At 35.4% G+C, this 13304-nt stretch overlaps 1 protein-coding gene across 1 annotated transcript in view; it reads left to right on the top strand.

Moving 5' to 3' along the window:
• The window catches only part of UBN2 (ubinuclein 2), a 67132-nt gene that overhangs the window by 35269 nt on the left and 18559 nt on the right, over positions 1–13304 (top strand). The window contains exons 9-15 of the mRNA XM_011359560.2: positions 849–978; positions 3697–3815; positions 4336–4449; positions 5027–5170; positions 5962–6012; positions 7990–8032; positions 11227–12774. Of these exons, the coding sequence (XP_011357862.1) occupies positions 849–978; positions 3697–3815; positions 4336–4449; positions 5027–5170; positions 5962–6012; positions 7990–8032; positions 11227–12774 (2149 nt within the window). The remainder of the gene's footprint in view (positions 1–848; positions 979–3696; positions 3816–4335; positions 4450–5026; positions 5171–5961; positions 6013–7989; positions 8033–11226; positions 12775–13304) is intronic.

Here is a 13304-nt window from a genome sequence, read left to right as displayed (position 1 = left end):
AAGTATTTATTAATTTTATCTGCACCTTCTCCTATGATAGAATGTAAAGGTTTGGACATAGTTTGTTGCCAAGAGCCCCAGTTTGGTCTCGGCCTTCAACTTAACATCTGTTTTCATCTCTCTACAGTAGCAGCTGCCAGATGTAATGTCTTCCATCTTGGAAGAAACCTCAATTTACTTATTCATTGGCTGGTCTTACTGAGCATATGGAGGCTGTTCCTTTATTTTTTTTAACTCTTCCTTTATTTTTTTTTAACTTTTAAATAACTGTAAGGTGAAATACCCATTTAACAATTTGTTTTCTGCCTAAAAAATTAATTTTTAAGTGAAAACAGGAAAGGAACTAAAAAAGTGGAATAAATTGAACAAAGTATTAGATGTCTAGTTTGTAATGCAGGCACAATAAGAGAAACAAAGATGAATAAAACAGTTTGTATGTGTAGTAGCCAGAAGAGTTTTACAAAACTCTTGAATCTGAAATGTTTTCAAACACCTCTAAAGAAAATATACTCTTAAGAACTCACCAAAACTATGTGACTCATTTGCAGGGGACTTACGGGGAAGGGTATATGATATCTTTTTGAGAAAATGAGCTTTTGATTAATAATGGATTTCCTGTGCTTTACACAAAAATGTAAGCTTTGCCCTGATCATGAAAAACTATTTGCCAGCTTATTGGTGGTTATATAAATTCTTCTCTTAAACAAGCAAGACTCATTGAAATTTTCTAAATGCTATCTAGGAAATCATAGAAATGTAAAATGAGAAAAGAATCCCTGCCTTTGCCTCCTTGCTCGTATGTCGCTGCCTAAAAGAGCTTCTGTTTACTTGTTGTTGCTTTTGGTCAGCATTGAGTTACAGCTACAGGAACTGGGCCCTGTCATTCGTAGTGGAGTCTATGCCCATCTTGAAGCTTTCGTGCCATGCAACAAAGAAACACTGGTAAAACGTCTGAAGAAGTTACATCTCAATGTCCAGGTAAGGGGAGAAACAATATCTACACGGAGTTTTTATAACCTATGAAGAAGCCAGTTTCTGTTTGGAGTTTTTGCATGTCACTTGCTTTAAAGTCATGTTGTATGTATATTAAAAACATATTAGATCCCTGAAAAAAATTTCTTTTCAATAATTGATAGATTTAGGTGCGAAATAATGTTTTCTAAGGCATAGATTCTTGGGCTGATAAATTAATTTCAGTTCCACACCTGACACAACTTTGCCTTCAACAAATAATCTGACATTTATAACTCAATTTTCTTATTCCTGAAATGATTCTATACAGACATTATGAAGACCAGTGGTAAGAATCACGGGTGGCATGTAAATTTAAAGATTAGTGTAATAAAATCCATGTTTTGTTAGATTCTCCTCGACTTCAACTTAACTAAGCGTCCAAGTAAAATGCTTTCATTGGTCAGAAACATTTCATTATGATATCAAAAAGTTCTATGCATTGAGCCACATTCAGGTGCTTCCCACCTTGTTGGTCCTAATTCTACCTTTGAGTCCATTCATGAATCTAATCGTTTCTCCACTTGATGGCCTTTATATATTTAAAAGCATTTATTATGTCCCCTTCTTCACTTTCCATAAAATGGTTTTTAGTACCTTCCTTGCCTTGATTACTTGCCCCTTAATAAGTTGTTTGCCTATATATTTTAAAAATACTAATTATTTACAAGTAATAGAAAAAACTTGAAGTCTAAGACTAAAAACAAGGACTTTTTTTCTAGGAATAAAGGTATTTCGTGGAATTAAGGGCAAGAATGTAGTCAAGAAAGATGGGAACTAATCATTCAGGTCAACTCTCTCTCTGCCTCTTTCCCCGCATCTCATTTTTATCCTTTTTTTGCGTATCTGCAGATAAGATTACTTCATTCCCAAGGTTTTATATTACAGAAAAGCCACACACAGCAACTGACTCAGCTCTCTCTTCCTAGTCCAAATTCTTCTTGGGACAAAAAAACTGATTATACCATCTTGGGTCAACCTAAACTTTTCTGGCCAAAGGGTAGGAGTCACACAGCACAACATGGCTATCCAAGGTCCATTGGGTGCAAACAGGGGAATAAATGTGTCCTGCATCACTGTGCTAGATGTGATCTGACAGACATAGATTTCTTTATTATAGGTACTATACTTCTGTTAACAAAATACTTTTCAACTGAAAAAGTATAGTTCTTTCTCAATTCAAAGCAGGTTAACGAGCAAGTGAAATTTATCTGAGGTCAGATAAATTTTGTGCATGTGCCTGGCTGGCTTCTTCAGACATTAACAGTTGGAGGTTACTGCTATAAGTTCAAATGATACAAATGGATACTAATAAAATAATTAGAAGTAGGAAAATGACTTTTTGCACATCCCTTTTGGCTACCCTTGCTTTTTATTTCTATGGTTTTAGCACATATGTTTGTAAGCAAATATATTCTTTGGCTTTGCATGTTTTTGAGCTGTATTTTAATAGAGTCGTACTGTTTCCTTCTGCAGCCTGCTTTTTTACACTTAGCATTATGCACTTCAGATTTTTCTATGTCTTTACATGTGATAGAACTCCATTCATTTTTACCGCTGTGTGAACAGTGTTCCATTGTATGAATATATCTCAATTAATTTATTCATTTTACTGTTGATGGATATTTGGGTTGTTCCCAGGCAGATAATCTCAGCTACATAATTCTTAAAAGGTGATCATCCAGGAACCATGATACTGGATTTTCACATTTTTTAAATTAGGATTTTATAGCAGACACTGTCATATGGCAGTAATATTTATTAATTGGTATGCATTAAATAGGTAAAATGCTTATTAGTAACATTTGTATTATATTTTTATTAATAAGATAAATGTTATAAATAAAATAAAATATTTTGATTTGTAAAAACACCTGCCATAACATGGTCATTGTATTCCTGAAAATCCTTTCCATGCCAGAAATCATGTTAAAAATAGTTGTGTCAGTGAAGAAAAGCAAAGTCTCATAATATTTCTGCACTTAGGACAGTAATAAAAGTATGTTTTAAATAGTTACATATATATTTTGTTACAAGATGAAAATAATAAATTAATTGATTAAACTTGTAAGATACAGATTTACTTGCTTTTCTTTTTGCCCTGAACCCACATGAATAAGAGTCTTTCAGTTTTGTCTTTCACTTTGGCCTTGGCCTTGCATTTTTGCTAGCAACATAAGTCGAAATTACTAACGTCACAATTACTAACAATAAAGGAGAGAACAGGATGCCAACATCCTATTGTCAGTCATCCAGACCAAATCATGTGTTGTGATGTTCCAAAGCAGTATCTCTTCTCGTGGTACCGGTTCCCCATCATACTGGGGTTAACCAGTAGCAGTCTGCACACTATAGATTTGGTTCTTTATTTAATCATTTGTATTACAGTTAAAGTGTCCATATAATTTGTTGGCCAGACGTGGGATTTTTAAGAATGTAAAGGAGCACTATTAATACTTATGTTGAGGCAAAATGTAAAAAATGGACTTTCCTTGGCTACCTAGTTGTCCTAATTTTACAGCAGTGTGCATTATGAAAACTCAGTGTTGTAGAAGAAATGTTTGCATTTAAATATGTTAACATTTCAAATCTATAATCAATGTCTAAAACATAAATTTTATATTTTGAGGATCTGCGTGCAAAATAAGTTTTGTAAATATGTTTGAAAAATCTTCTTTTTCTCAGGATGATCGTTTAAGAGAACCTCTGCAAAAACTGAAACTGGCTGTTAGCAATGTCATGCCTGAACAGCTGTTTAAATACCAGGAGGATTGCCAGGCTCGTAGTCAAGCGAAGTGTGCCAAGTATGTACCTCTTCTATTTGGACTGGCTTTTGCATTTGAGAAATATTTGTGGATTTCTTCTTGGTGATCAAGTCCATTTAAGGCCAATCCGTAATATCTAAAGTATGTACCACTGAAATGGTGTAATTGAATATTTTCTAAATGACACATCACTTCCCACTCAGTTGCTTTGATGTGAAAGGCAAAAGGTCTGTTGATTTAGTGCATGGTGTAATCAGAGGAAGAGTTGACACTTGGTCAGACGTTTTACTTGTTGACCAACCTCACTGGCTGAGGTTGGACACAAATATATTTTGAACTAAAATATAAGTGTTCATGTCTTTATATTATAGTTTGAAGATCTATTTACCAGTCTCTGTAACATTCTTGAAATTCAAAGTGACATGTGGAAAGATAGATTTCCTATTTACTTTGTTTTTTGGGTTAACATCCAATTAAGCAATTCCACAAGTTTCTAAGGAGCATATTATAGGCGATGTTGTGTTAGAACTTGGCTTCATAAAATGTTTTTCATTTTTAGGTTACAAACAGATGAAGAACGAGAAAAAAATGGATCCGAGGAAGATGATGATGAGAAACCAGGGAAACGTGTCATAGGACCAAGAAAGAAATTCCACTGGGATGACACCATTAGGTAAGATTTAACTAGAGCCTTCGCTTTCAACTAAATAGATAATGTAGAAGTAAGGTTTCTCATAAAAATAATCTACAGTAAATCGAAGACTAGATTAGAAGCAGCCAAAGACTAGTATTTAGGAAAAATTTATTCAAGAGAAGATTGATTTGATCCTAATATTTTTAGAGTGCTACTATTATTTTCACATAATGCTTTTTATTAGCTAATCTTTTAATTATTGAGTAAGTCATATACTAGTTTCAGAAGGTGAAGGACTCAGAATTGTTGTGTAATCAGTCATCTTTCTTACCAATAATTCTGTACCCCAAATAAGGATTTAGTTGTGGGACTACCCCTTTCCATCTTTGGTGCTTTGATTAAAGATTTCAAAAAACTTTAATTCGGGGATCTGGCTGTATTTCAATTAATGATGTATGTTAGAAATTATCTTTCTTTCATCTTCTGAATTCTTCAGATAATACTTTTTACTATTGCTGTCAGATTTATGTGCTTTTTAAAAAATTGGTTTTAAGCCTAATTTTCTATGATTTTACAGTCAGATTTATATAAAAATATATATTTTTAATCTCTTTAGAACTTTGTTATGTAACCTCGTTGAGATCAAATTGGGTTGCTATGAGTTAGAGCCAAATAAAAGCCAGTCTGCTGAGGATTATCTTAAATCCTTTATGGAGACAGAAGTGAAACCATTGTGGCCTAAGGGCTGGATGCAGGCAAGGTAAGCAATACGACATCCTAAAGTTTCCTTTCTTATTGTTGTTGCTTATACACAACATTAAACTCAAATACAAACCTAAATTAAAAATGCCAAACATTAAAAAAAGATACAGGTATACACACACACATATATGACATTCGTTTTGCTAAGAACCTAAAGTGTTTAACGTTCTATATTGTCATCTCAGATGATCTCTGCTTTGGAAACTTAAGGCACTTAGAAGACTAAACAGTCACATGGATATAGAGATAGAGAAATATAATAAAGGTTTTTTTTTTTTAAACAAACTCTTTTCTGCTCTCATTGTGGTAGAGAAAAAGGGAGCGGGGAAAGATGGTTATGAACTTTGGGAGGGGAATTTTGTATGAGTATTACGAAGATAAGGAACTGAATACAAGATTTAGAGGGTAGTAAAAGAGATATAGCCTTAGGTTCTATTGAAAACAGTCAATATAGAGTGGTATCTCAAAAACTCCAAGTATCCCAATTTAAAGTTTAAAGATTTAAGTAAAGAATGTTAAAATGAATAGACTTGGCCATCTCAACCAGTCATTTTAAAGTGTTGCTTCTTAAATCAACAGAAAACGTTTGTTGATCTGTTAAAGATTTAAATAGAAGTGATGTAAGAACTCCCCATAAAATAAATTATTGAATTTACTGTACCATTATACATTTTACTTGGTAAATAAGCAGATATTTTGCCTGTTGAAAATCAGATGATTGAAATGATAAAGTGATCATCATGTTATTTATCTGCCATAAAAAAATTTGTGTCCTTTTAATTTTTTCAGAATGCTTTTTAAGGAAAGCCGAAGTGTGCATAATCATCTTACTTCTGCTCCGTGAGTAAATGCAGACTCCAGATTTCTTCATTTATTTTTATTCACGTTATGTGCTTTAGTAAACAAAAGTATCGTTAATTAAATGCTAGGTGAAATCAGATTTAAACATACATTTAAACAATGTCCATGTTACCATCGCCTTTTTAAAAAATAATTATTTTTACTGTTAACTATGTAGACCTCAGAACACACTTATCTATTACACAGTTCTCAGGCTAGTCTCTAAAAACCTGCATCCATAATGTAACGTGTCGTGAGATCTGGTAGTAAGGAGCCATGTAAATGGGAAGGGCTCTGGTGGTTCCTTTTGTTCTGGGCCTTCTGCCCTTTAGTTCTTTTGTATCCTTTTTCTTCCACTCTTAAGATGACTCTGCATGGGTAACTTATAGCTTTGTGCTTTCCAAGACAGTTCTGTATGCATACCTATTCTAACTTGCCTTGTAGAGTGTTTCATTCCACAAAATAACCTACTCTTCATGTCCTTCCTTTTGTTCAAAACTGGCTATTTCCTCAATTAATGTGATTACTAAGGCAGTAGTAAAAAAGCAAGTTTTTTCTGTGGTTACATTTTTGGGTGCATACTGGTTAACTCGACAAGATTTTTATTTTTACCTGCAACTTAGAGCTAATTCTCTGTAGCCCACAAGTGTCGTATTAAAGGGTTAATAAAGTATAAAAATTAGCAAATCACTCTGCTAAGAGATCTGGTTAACATCTGGGTGACATTACAGTATTCTCCCTCTCCTTGTATATAGTTATAACAGATGCAATTTTTATCCGTTCTTAGGAAGGACACTTTGTTAGTATACCATCAGAGATGTATTGAGTTGGTTGTGGTTTTCAGTTCTTACTCTTCTTGTTTTTTGAGTATAAATTTGGAGTACTTTGGTTTCATATGTTACAAGTTTATCTTGTTGCAAGTGGTTTAGTTATCCTAGGATGGGGAGATATATGTATATATGTATTTGTCAATATTATTTCTGGCCTTTAATTTCCCTATAGTTCTAAAATCACATATGTGTTTTAATTCAGATATAAATAATTCATTCCTTTAATTCTAAAGCAGGTGTTTACATAGATTCTCTCCTGCAATTTTTTTTTTTTTAGTAGTTTCATTATCATAACTAAATTTGTATTTTCTTTTGTACCAGAAAGTAGGAACCTACGGAATAGGTGTGCCTGAAAGTCTTTTGTCCAAGTGGTCTTTATGGAAAAAAAAAAAAAAATCAACTTTGAAAATTGCTGTTGCCTTAATGAATTGTAGATTGGCAGTTTGAATCAAGATGCTTGTTAATTAATGACATTTAACTTAGTGAAATAGAAATATTCAGACAATGTGAAGGATTTTAGCTTGTCAACCCTTTATTCAACAAACATTTGAATACTTTCTCCTACTATGGAATTCATAGGATGCTTTTAATCTTCCAACTTTGTCACACTGCTTTCCAAAGGTTCCAAGTTTTCATGATATTTTTCTTGCCTTTTTCTATTATTTTGACGTTTTTATTTGAATTTTTATATTACAAATAATTTTCTTTAAAACTTGAGAATTTTTCGTTTTGTTTTTTAAATGTTATTTACAACTTGGCATGATTTCATTTGAGTTCGAAGTTTCTTGAAGCTCTGTTTTCTTATAACTAATTATAAATTCTTACCAGCTCTTAGAAGTGAATCTCCTTAGGCAGCTTTGTTAGCCTAGTTTGAGTTATTTTTATTTTACTTTGAATATTTAGATTCAGTTTTTCAAAAAACTTTTATCTATATTTCATATTTTACTAAAGGTTTGACCTTTCTTTGAGTTAATCGAAATTGGGGAAGATGTTGCTATATAGTCACGTAGAAGTTCAGCACTTATGTGTAGTTCTGTCCTTCAAAGACCTTTCCAGATAGCAGGAGAAATTACCCATGTAATTACAACTTCCTAATGAGTGACCTAGCTGCTGCTGACATGGCCTCCTTTTTCATCTTTTGTCCTAGGGCAAAGAAAAAGGTGATTCCTCCACCTAAACCCAAAGTGAAGGTAACTATTGAACCAAATCTTTTATTAGTCATAATGGTGAATGTTGAAATGCATTCTTAAGATGGAAATATGTGGTGTTTAGCATAGATCAACAGGTACTGTACTCTTAAGATGGTGGTTTTCAGACTTTGTAAAAACCCTAGAACCGTTGAAATTGGGAGAATGGATGACTATGTAGCACTGGGAGGTTTGCATATAGTAATTACATTGTAAGGCTTAATACTACTTAGAAGTCCTGCCTGCAGCCACCCTGTGCCAAGTACAGGCTCAGAGGCCCCGGTGGCAAAGAAGATGCGAGGCCCGCCCTCCCGCGCTCGCAGACACTAGTGGGGGGCCGATGGCGCACGGTATACCAGCGAGAAGGTAGGATTAAGAGGGTCTGGAAGAAACTTGGGGATCTGATATCCTTTAAAATCATAGCCGAGATTACAGATATATAGGAGAAATCCTAAGGCCCCAAACGAAAAAGCAGCTGCCATAGCGTTAATCAGCTACTGAAACTTTGGTTGCCCTTAGGAGCATTTGCTATTTCTGTACATGACCTTGTGATGGACCTTTAAATTTCTTCTCGGAGCACAGCAGATTGGCTTTTCTTGGACTAATAAAGATTGAGAATTAGAATGAAACTTTGCATAAACTTGGGACCCTCAAAGAAAGACATCTTTAGTAAAAGAAAGGACTAGAAAAGAAATCCACTCACTAGCAGAAAGGTTAAGAATCTCATGTGTCTTGGCCTGGGTTCTGGAGTAGAGGAGAGTCCTCCCTGAGAATTTCCCTTGGTTTAGGAGTTTAATTTACACTACCTGTACAATCTGGGAAAACATCAAGCTGAGAAAATAACCTGAAGTTATTAGATTAGTATTAACCAAGGGCACCTGGCAAATCAAATCCTCTCTGGAAAAATGCACCCTCATCCCAGGTCTCAACATCTTATCACATAGATACTGCATCAAGTATGAGCTTACAATTTGCAAATACAGAATATGAAAGGAAGTAAATTACTATGAGTGAGACTTAGAAATAGTCAGCAGAATTAGATCCTTAAGGAGGGCAAGTGATGGATTTATTGGGTTTAGAACATAGTAATATAACTCAAATTTCTTTTAATAGTTAAGAAGTTAGAAGAGGGGATTAAAAAAAATATCCTATCAAATAGACAAAGCAGAGTTAAGAAAGAATCAAGTGTAACCTCTAGAGGTGAAATCTGTAATTATTTGAAATTAAAATTATAATGAAAACCCACTTCCTTTAGGTTTTAGACTTTCCTCATAGCCTTCATCTCTTTGAGTAGATGAGTTTCTTTGCTTATGAGGTTATGATCAGAAGTTCAAAATATTTGTTACTCTGGGGCCTTAACGTTTAATTTTAGAGGCTCTTTGAATAAAGTGTAAATAGCCTTCTTTTCGTTAGTAACCTACTTTGTCTTCTAATCCAAATAATATTGAGCCAATATTTTATTAAATCTATTAAGTTCATGCTTTGTTTTGACACTTTATTTTTAAACTCCTAATACCTTCCAATGAGGGTTGGTTAAATTTTGGTACATCTATCAAATATATGAGTAATTTATCAGAATTCTAGCAATAACTGATAGGATATTATAGGGTTTTTTTTATAATTAAGTTACTTTTTTCTTTTCTCAAAATGGAAAAACTATATTGCTGATTTGGTTTTTTTCCCATCCTATTATCCCTTAAATATCTATTTTAGTTAGGTAATATAAGGAAATACTTACAGTAGAAAATACAAACAATACAGAAAAGTAAGAAAGAAAAGTGAAAGTATCCAGAAATTTTGCTTACTCAGAGAAAAAAGCTTTTTACATTTTGGTACGCATCTGCCCTCCCATCTTCTGGGTCTCTGCCTCTACCTCTTCTCCTTCCATCCATCCATCCATCCATCCATCCATCCATCCATCCGTCCATCCATCCAACTATTGATTTATTCAGATTGAATTAACATTTTGTATAAATGAAATAACCTGCTTTTTTGACTCAAATATATGTCCTGACCAGTTTTCTCTGCCAATATAAATCTATATGATACTCTCTTGGGTGGATTTAATGTTATTTTTATATTGAAAAAATTATTAATAGACTTAAAACAGCAATTAATAGACTTAAAAAACACTACCAAGATTATTCTGATAACACTCCCCCACACTCAGTTTCTGTCCTTTCATAATAATGGAGTTTTTACTAATCATGTAATTGGATGGTGTGTCAAAACAAACGTGTCTCATCTGCATTACCATTCATCCTTGCAGACAGTTTTGACCTTAATGCACAACAGACATCTAAGAAGCAATGAAGTTTTCAATCATGGCTTTTAGAATAGCAACTTAGAAAAATTGCTAAGGGCCTTAAAGTGTAACAGTGTTCTTAACAGCTTGTTTACCGTAGTACCTAGAAAGTCATGGTAAAGACCTTTCCTCTCCATTCTTTCCTCACTATGGCTAAGGTAAGTGCTGTGGTTGTGCAGATAACCATTACAGTGCAAGACTTTAGGTTTGGGTTTACGTGGGGCTGTTTGTTTCCTTGTTTTCTTAGCACAGTGCCTTACTTATAGTGGACACTTAGTAAATATATGTTGAAAACATTATCAGTGACTTCTTCCATAATGAATAGAAAACACAATTTAAGTATGCTTGGATTGAATCATCTGCCCGTTTGGTGTACAAGTTTCTATATGAACTAGCTATGAGTAGCTGCAGGACAGCATACAAAGAGGCAGAAATGCAAGGAAGCAGAAAGTGAGGGTCAGTATCCTAGCAAATTATAGTACACAAGAGGATCAGAATCTTAGGATAAAGACAGAATTTATCCTAGGTACAAGGAGGATAAAAAGAGAGTAGTCTCTGAACAGATGTATTTAGAATAATATTATTCAAAGATCTGACACGGGTGGGTTGGACAGGGGGATTTCATCAATGATGTGACTCCTATATGAATGTACCTTCAGTTTCATTTTAAGCCTTCTTAGAATGGCATACTAAGGTATGGCAGCTGTGTGCAAAATATCAGATAAGTTAGGCTTATGAGGACAATTCTTTCAGGAGCTCTGTCCTGTCAATATTATTTTGGTTTTCACAGTGGAATTTTAATCATCATAACTTCTTAGTTCTTTAAAAATAATACTTTGTAATTTTTTATTAATCAGTTTATTTTTTTCTAATATAATTCTGTTTATGCTAGGAGTGTAGTCCAAAAAAGGACCAGAAAACTCCTGCATCCTTGGTGGCTTCGGTTGGTGGTCCTTCGACGAGCTCTAACACATCCGCCGTGGCCTCCACCAGTTCTAGCTCTACACCAGCCCAGGAGACGATCTGCCTTGACGACTCACTAGATGAAGACCTTTCTTTCCATCCACCTGCACTAGATCTTGTTTCTGAAGCTTTAGCTGTTATCAACAATGGGAACAAGGGCCCTCCGGCTGGCTCAAGGATAAGCATGCCAACTACAAAACCTCGTCCAGGGCTGAGGGAAGAAAAATTAGCAAGTATCATGAGTAAGCTGCCACTGGCTACTCCCAAAAAACTAGATTCTACTCAGACTGCACATTCATCAAGTCTTATTGCTGGTCACACAGGGCCAGTACCAAAGAAACCCCAAGATTTAGCTCATACTGGCATCTCTTCAGGCCTTATTGCTGGTTCTTCGATTCAGAACCCTAAAGTTTCCTTAGAACCTTTGCCAGCCAGGCTACTTCAACAAGGACTGCAGAGGTCAAGCCAGATTCACGCTTCTTCCTCTTCACAGACCCACATCTCCTCTTCTTCCCAAGCCCAAGTTGCTGCCTCCTCTCACGCTCTGGGAACATCAGAGGCCCAAGAAGCTTCTTCATTAACACCAGTAACAAAGGTGCACCAGCATTCAGCTGTCCAACAAAATTATGTGTCTCCATTACAAGCAACCATTAGTAAATCACAGACCAACCCAGTGGTGAAATTAAGTAATAATCCCCAGCTTTCCTGTTCATCCTCACTTATTAAGACTTCAGATAAGCCACTTATGTACCGCCTTCCCTTATCTGCTCCCTCACCTGGAAATGGTTCTCAAGGGTCCCATCCCCTGGTTTCTAGGACAGTACCTAGCACCACTACCTCCAGTAACTATTTAGCCAAGGCTATGGTGTCACAAATCTCCACGCAGGGTTTCAAATCTCCCTTCTCAATGGCTGCATCCCCAAAACTTGCCGCATCCCCCAAACCTGCTACATCTCCTAAACCCTTGCCCTCACCTAAGCCTTCTGCCTCACCCAAGCCCTCTCTGTCAGCTAAGCCTTCAGTATCAACTAAACTTATTTCTAAGTCCAACCCAACTCCCAAGCCTACTGTATCCCCAAGTTCCAGTCCGAATGCACTAGTAGCCCAGAGTAGTCACTCCAGCAGTAACAACCCAGTCCATAAACAGCCCAGTGGAATAAATATCAGCAGACAGTCTCCCACCTTGAATTTATTGCCCTCTAATCGTACTTCAGGCCTTTCATCTACAAAAAATCTTCAGGCCTCTTCAAAGCTACCAAACTCATCATCCACTGGAACTGTTGGGAAGAACAGCTTGAGTGGAATTGCAATGAATGTACCTGCCAGCAGAGGTAGCAACCTTAACTCAAGCGGAACTAATAGGACTAGTCTATCTGGGGGAACAGGAAGTGGAACACAGGGTGCTACTAAACCGTTGTCTACTCCACATAGACCATCCTCTGCCTCAGGGTCTTCAGTGGTAACAGCCAGTGTGCAGGTATGTATGTTACATACGTTCATGAGATAAAATGTAAGATTGTGTGATCTCGTGAGGCCTTAAAAACCTTATTATAATATATAGCTTGTTTATAATAGCTTATTACAGCTTATGGCCAACGACTGTTCCTGATGTCGACATCACAGTGATGGGGACACTGGAGATGAGGTTTTTGTTGGGATGCAAATTTGTTTGTTTTAGTAAAGTATCACATGCTCACCTTCAAAATTTTTGAAAGACATGACAAAAGTGCATATTTAAAACTCTGTCTTATTAAAGTCCAGAACAAAGTAGTAACTTAAGAATTTAGCATACCTTCGCTTGTCTTCTCTTCCCACCCCAGTACCCTTTCTCCTGTCAACTTTCTTATTTTTCATTTAATCAAATTTATACATTCACGTTTTTTCCTTTAACCATTTGTCTTTGTGAATAAAGTTTTTATTTGCATGAATTTTGAAGTTATTCATATCTGATTCTCTACGTCAGATTGATCTCAGTCATCCTTTTATACCACAGTTCCCACATTCATG

Source organism: Pteropus vampyrus, unplaced genomic scaffold (assembly GCF_000151845.1).
Source record: "Pteropus vampyrus isolate Shadow unplaced genomic scaffold, Pvam_2.0 Scaffold48, whole genome shotgun sequence".
NCBI lineage: Eukaryota > Metazoa > Chordata > Mammalia > Chiroptera > Pteropodidae > Pteropus > Pteropus vampyrus.
This window is presented reverse-complemented; position numbering and strand designations above follow the sequence as displayed.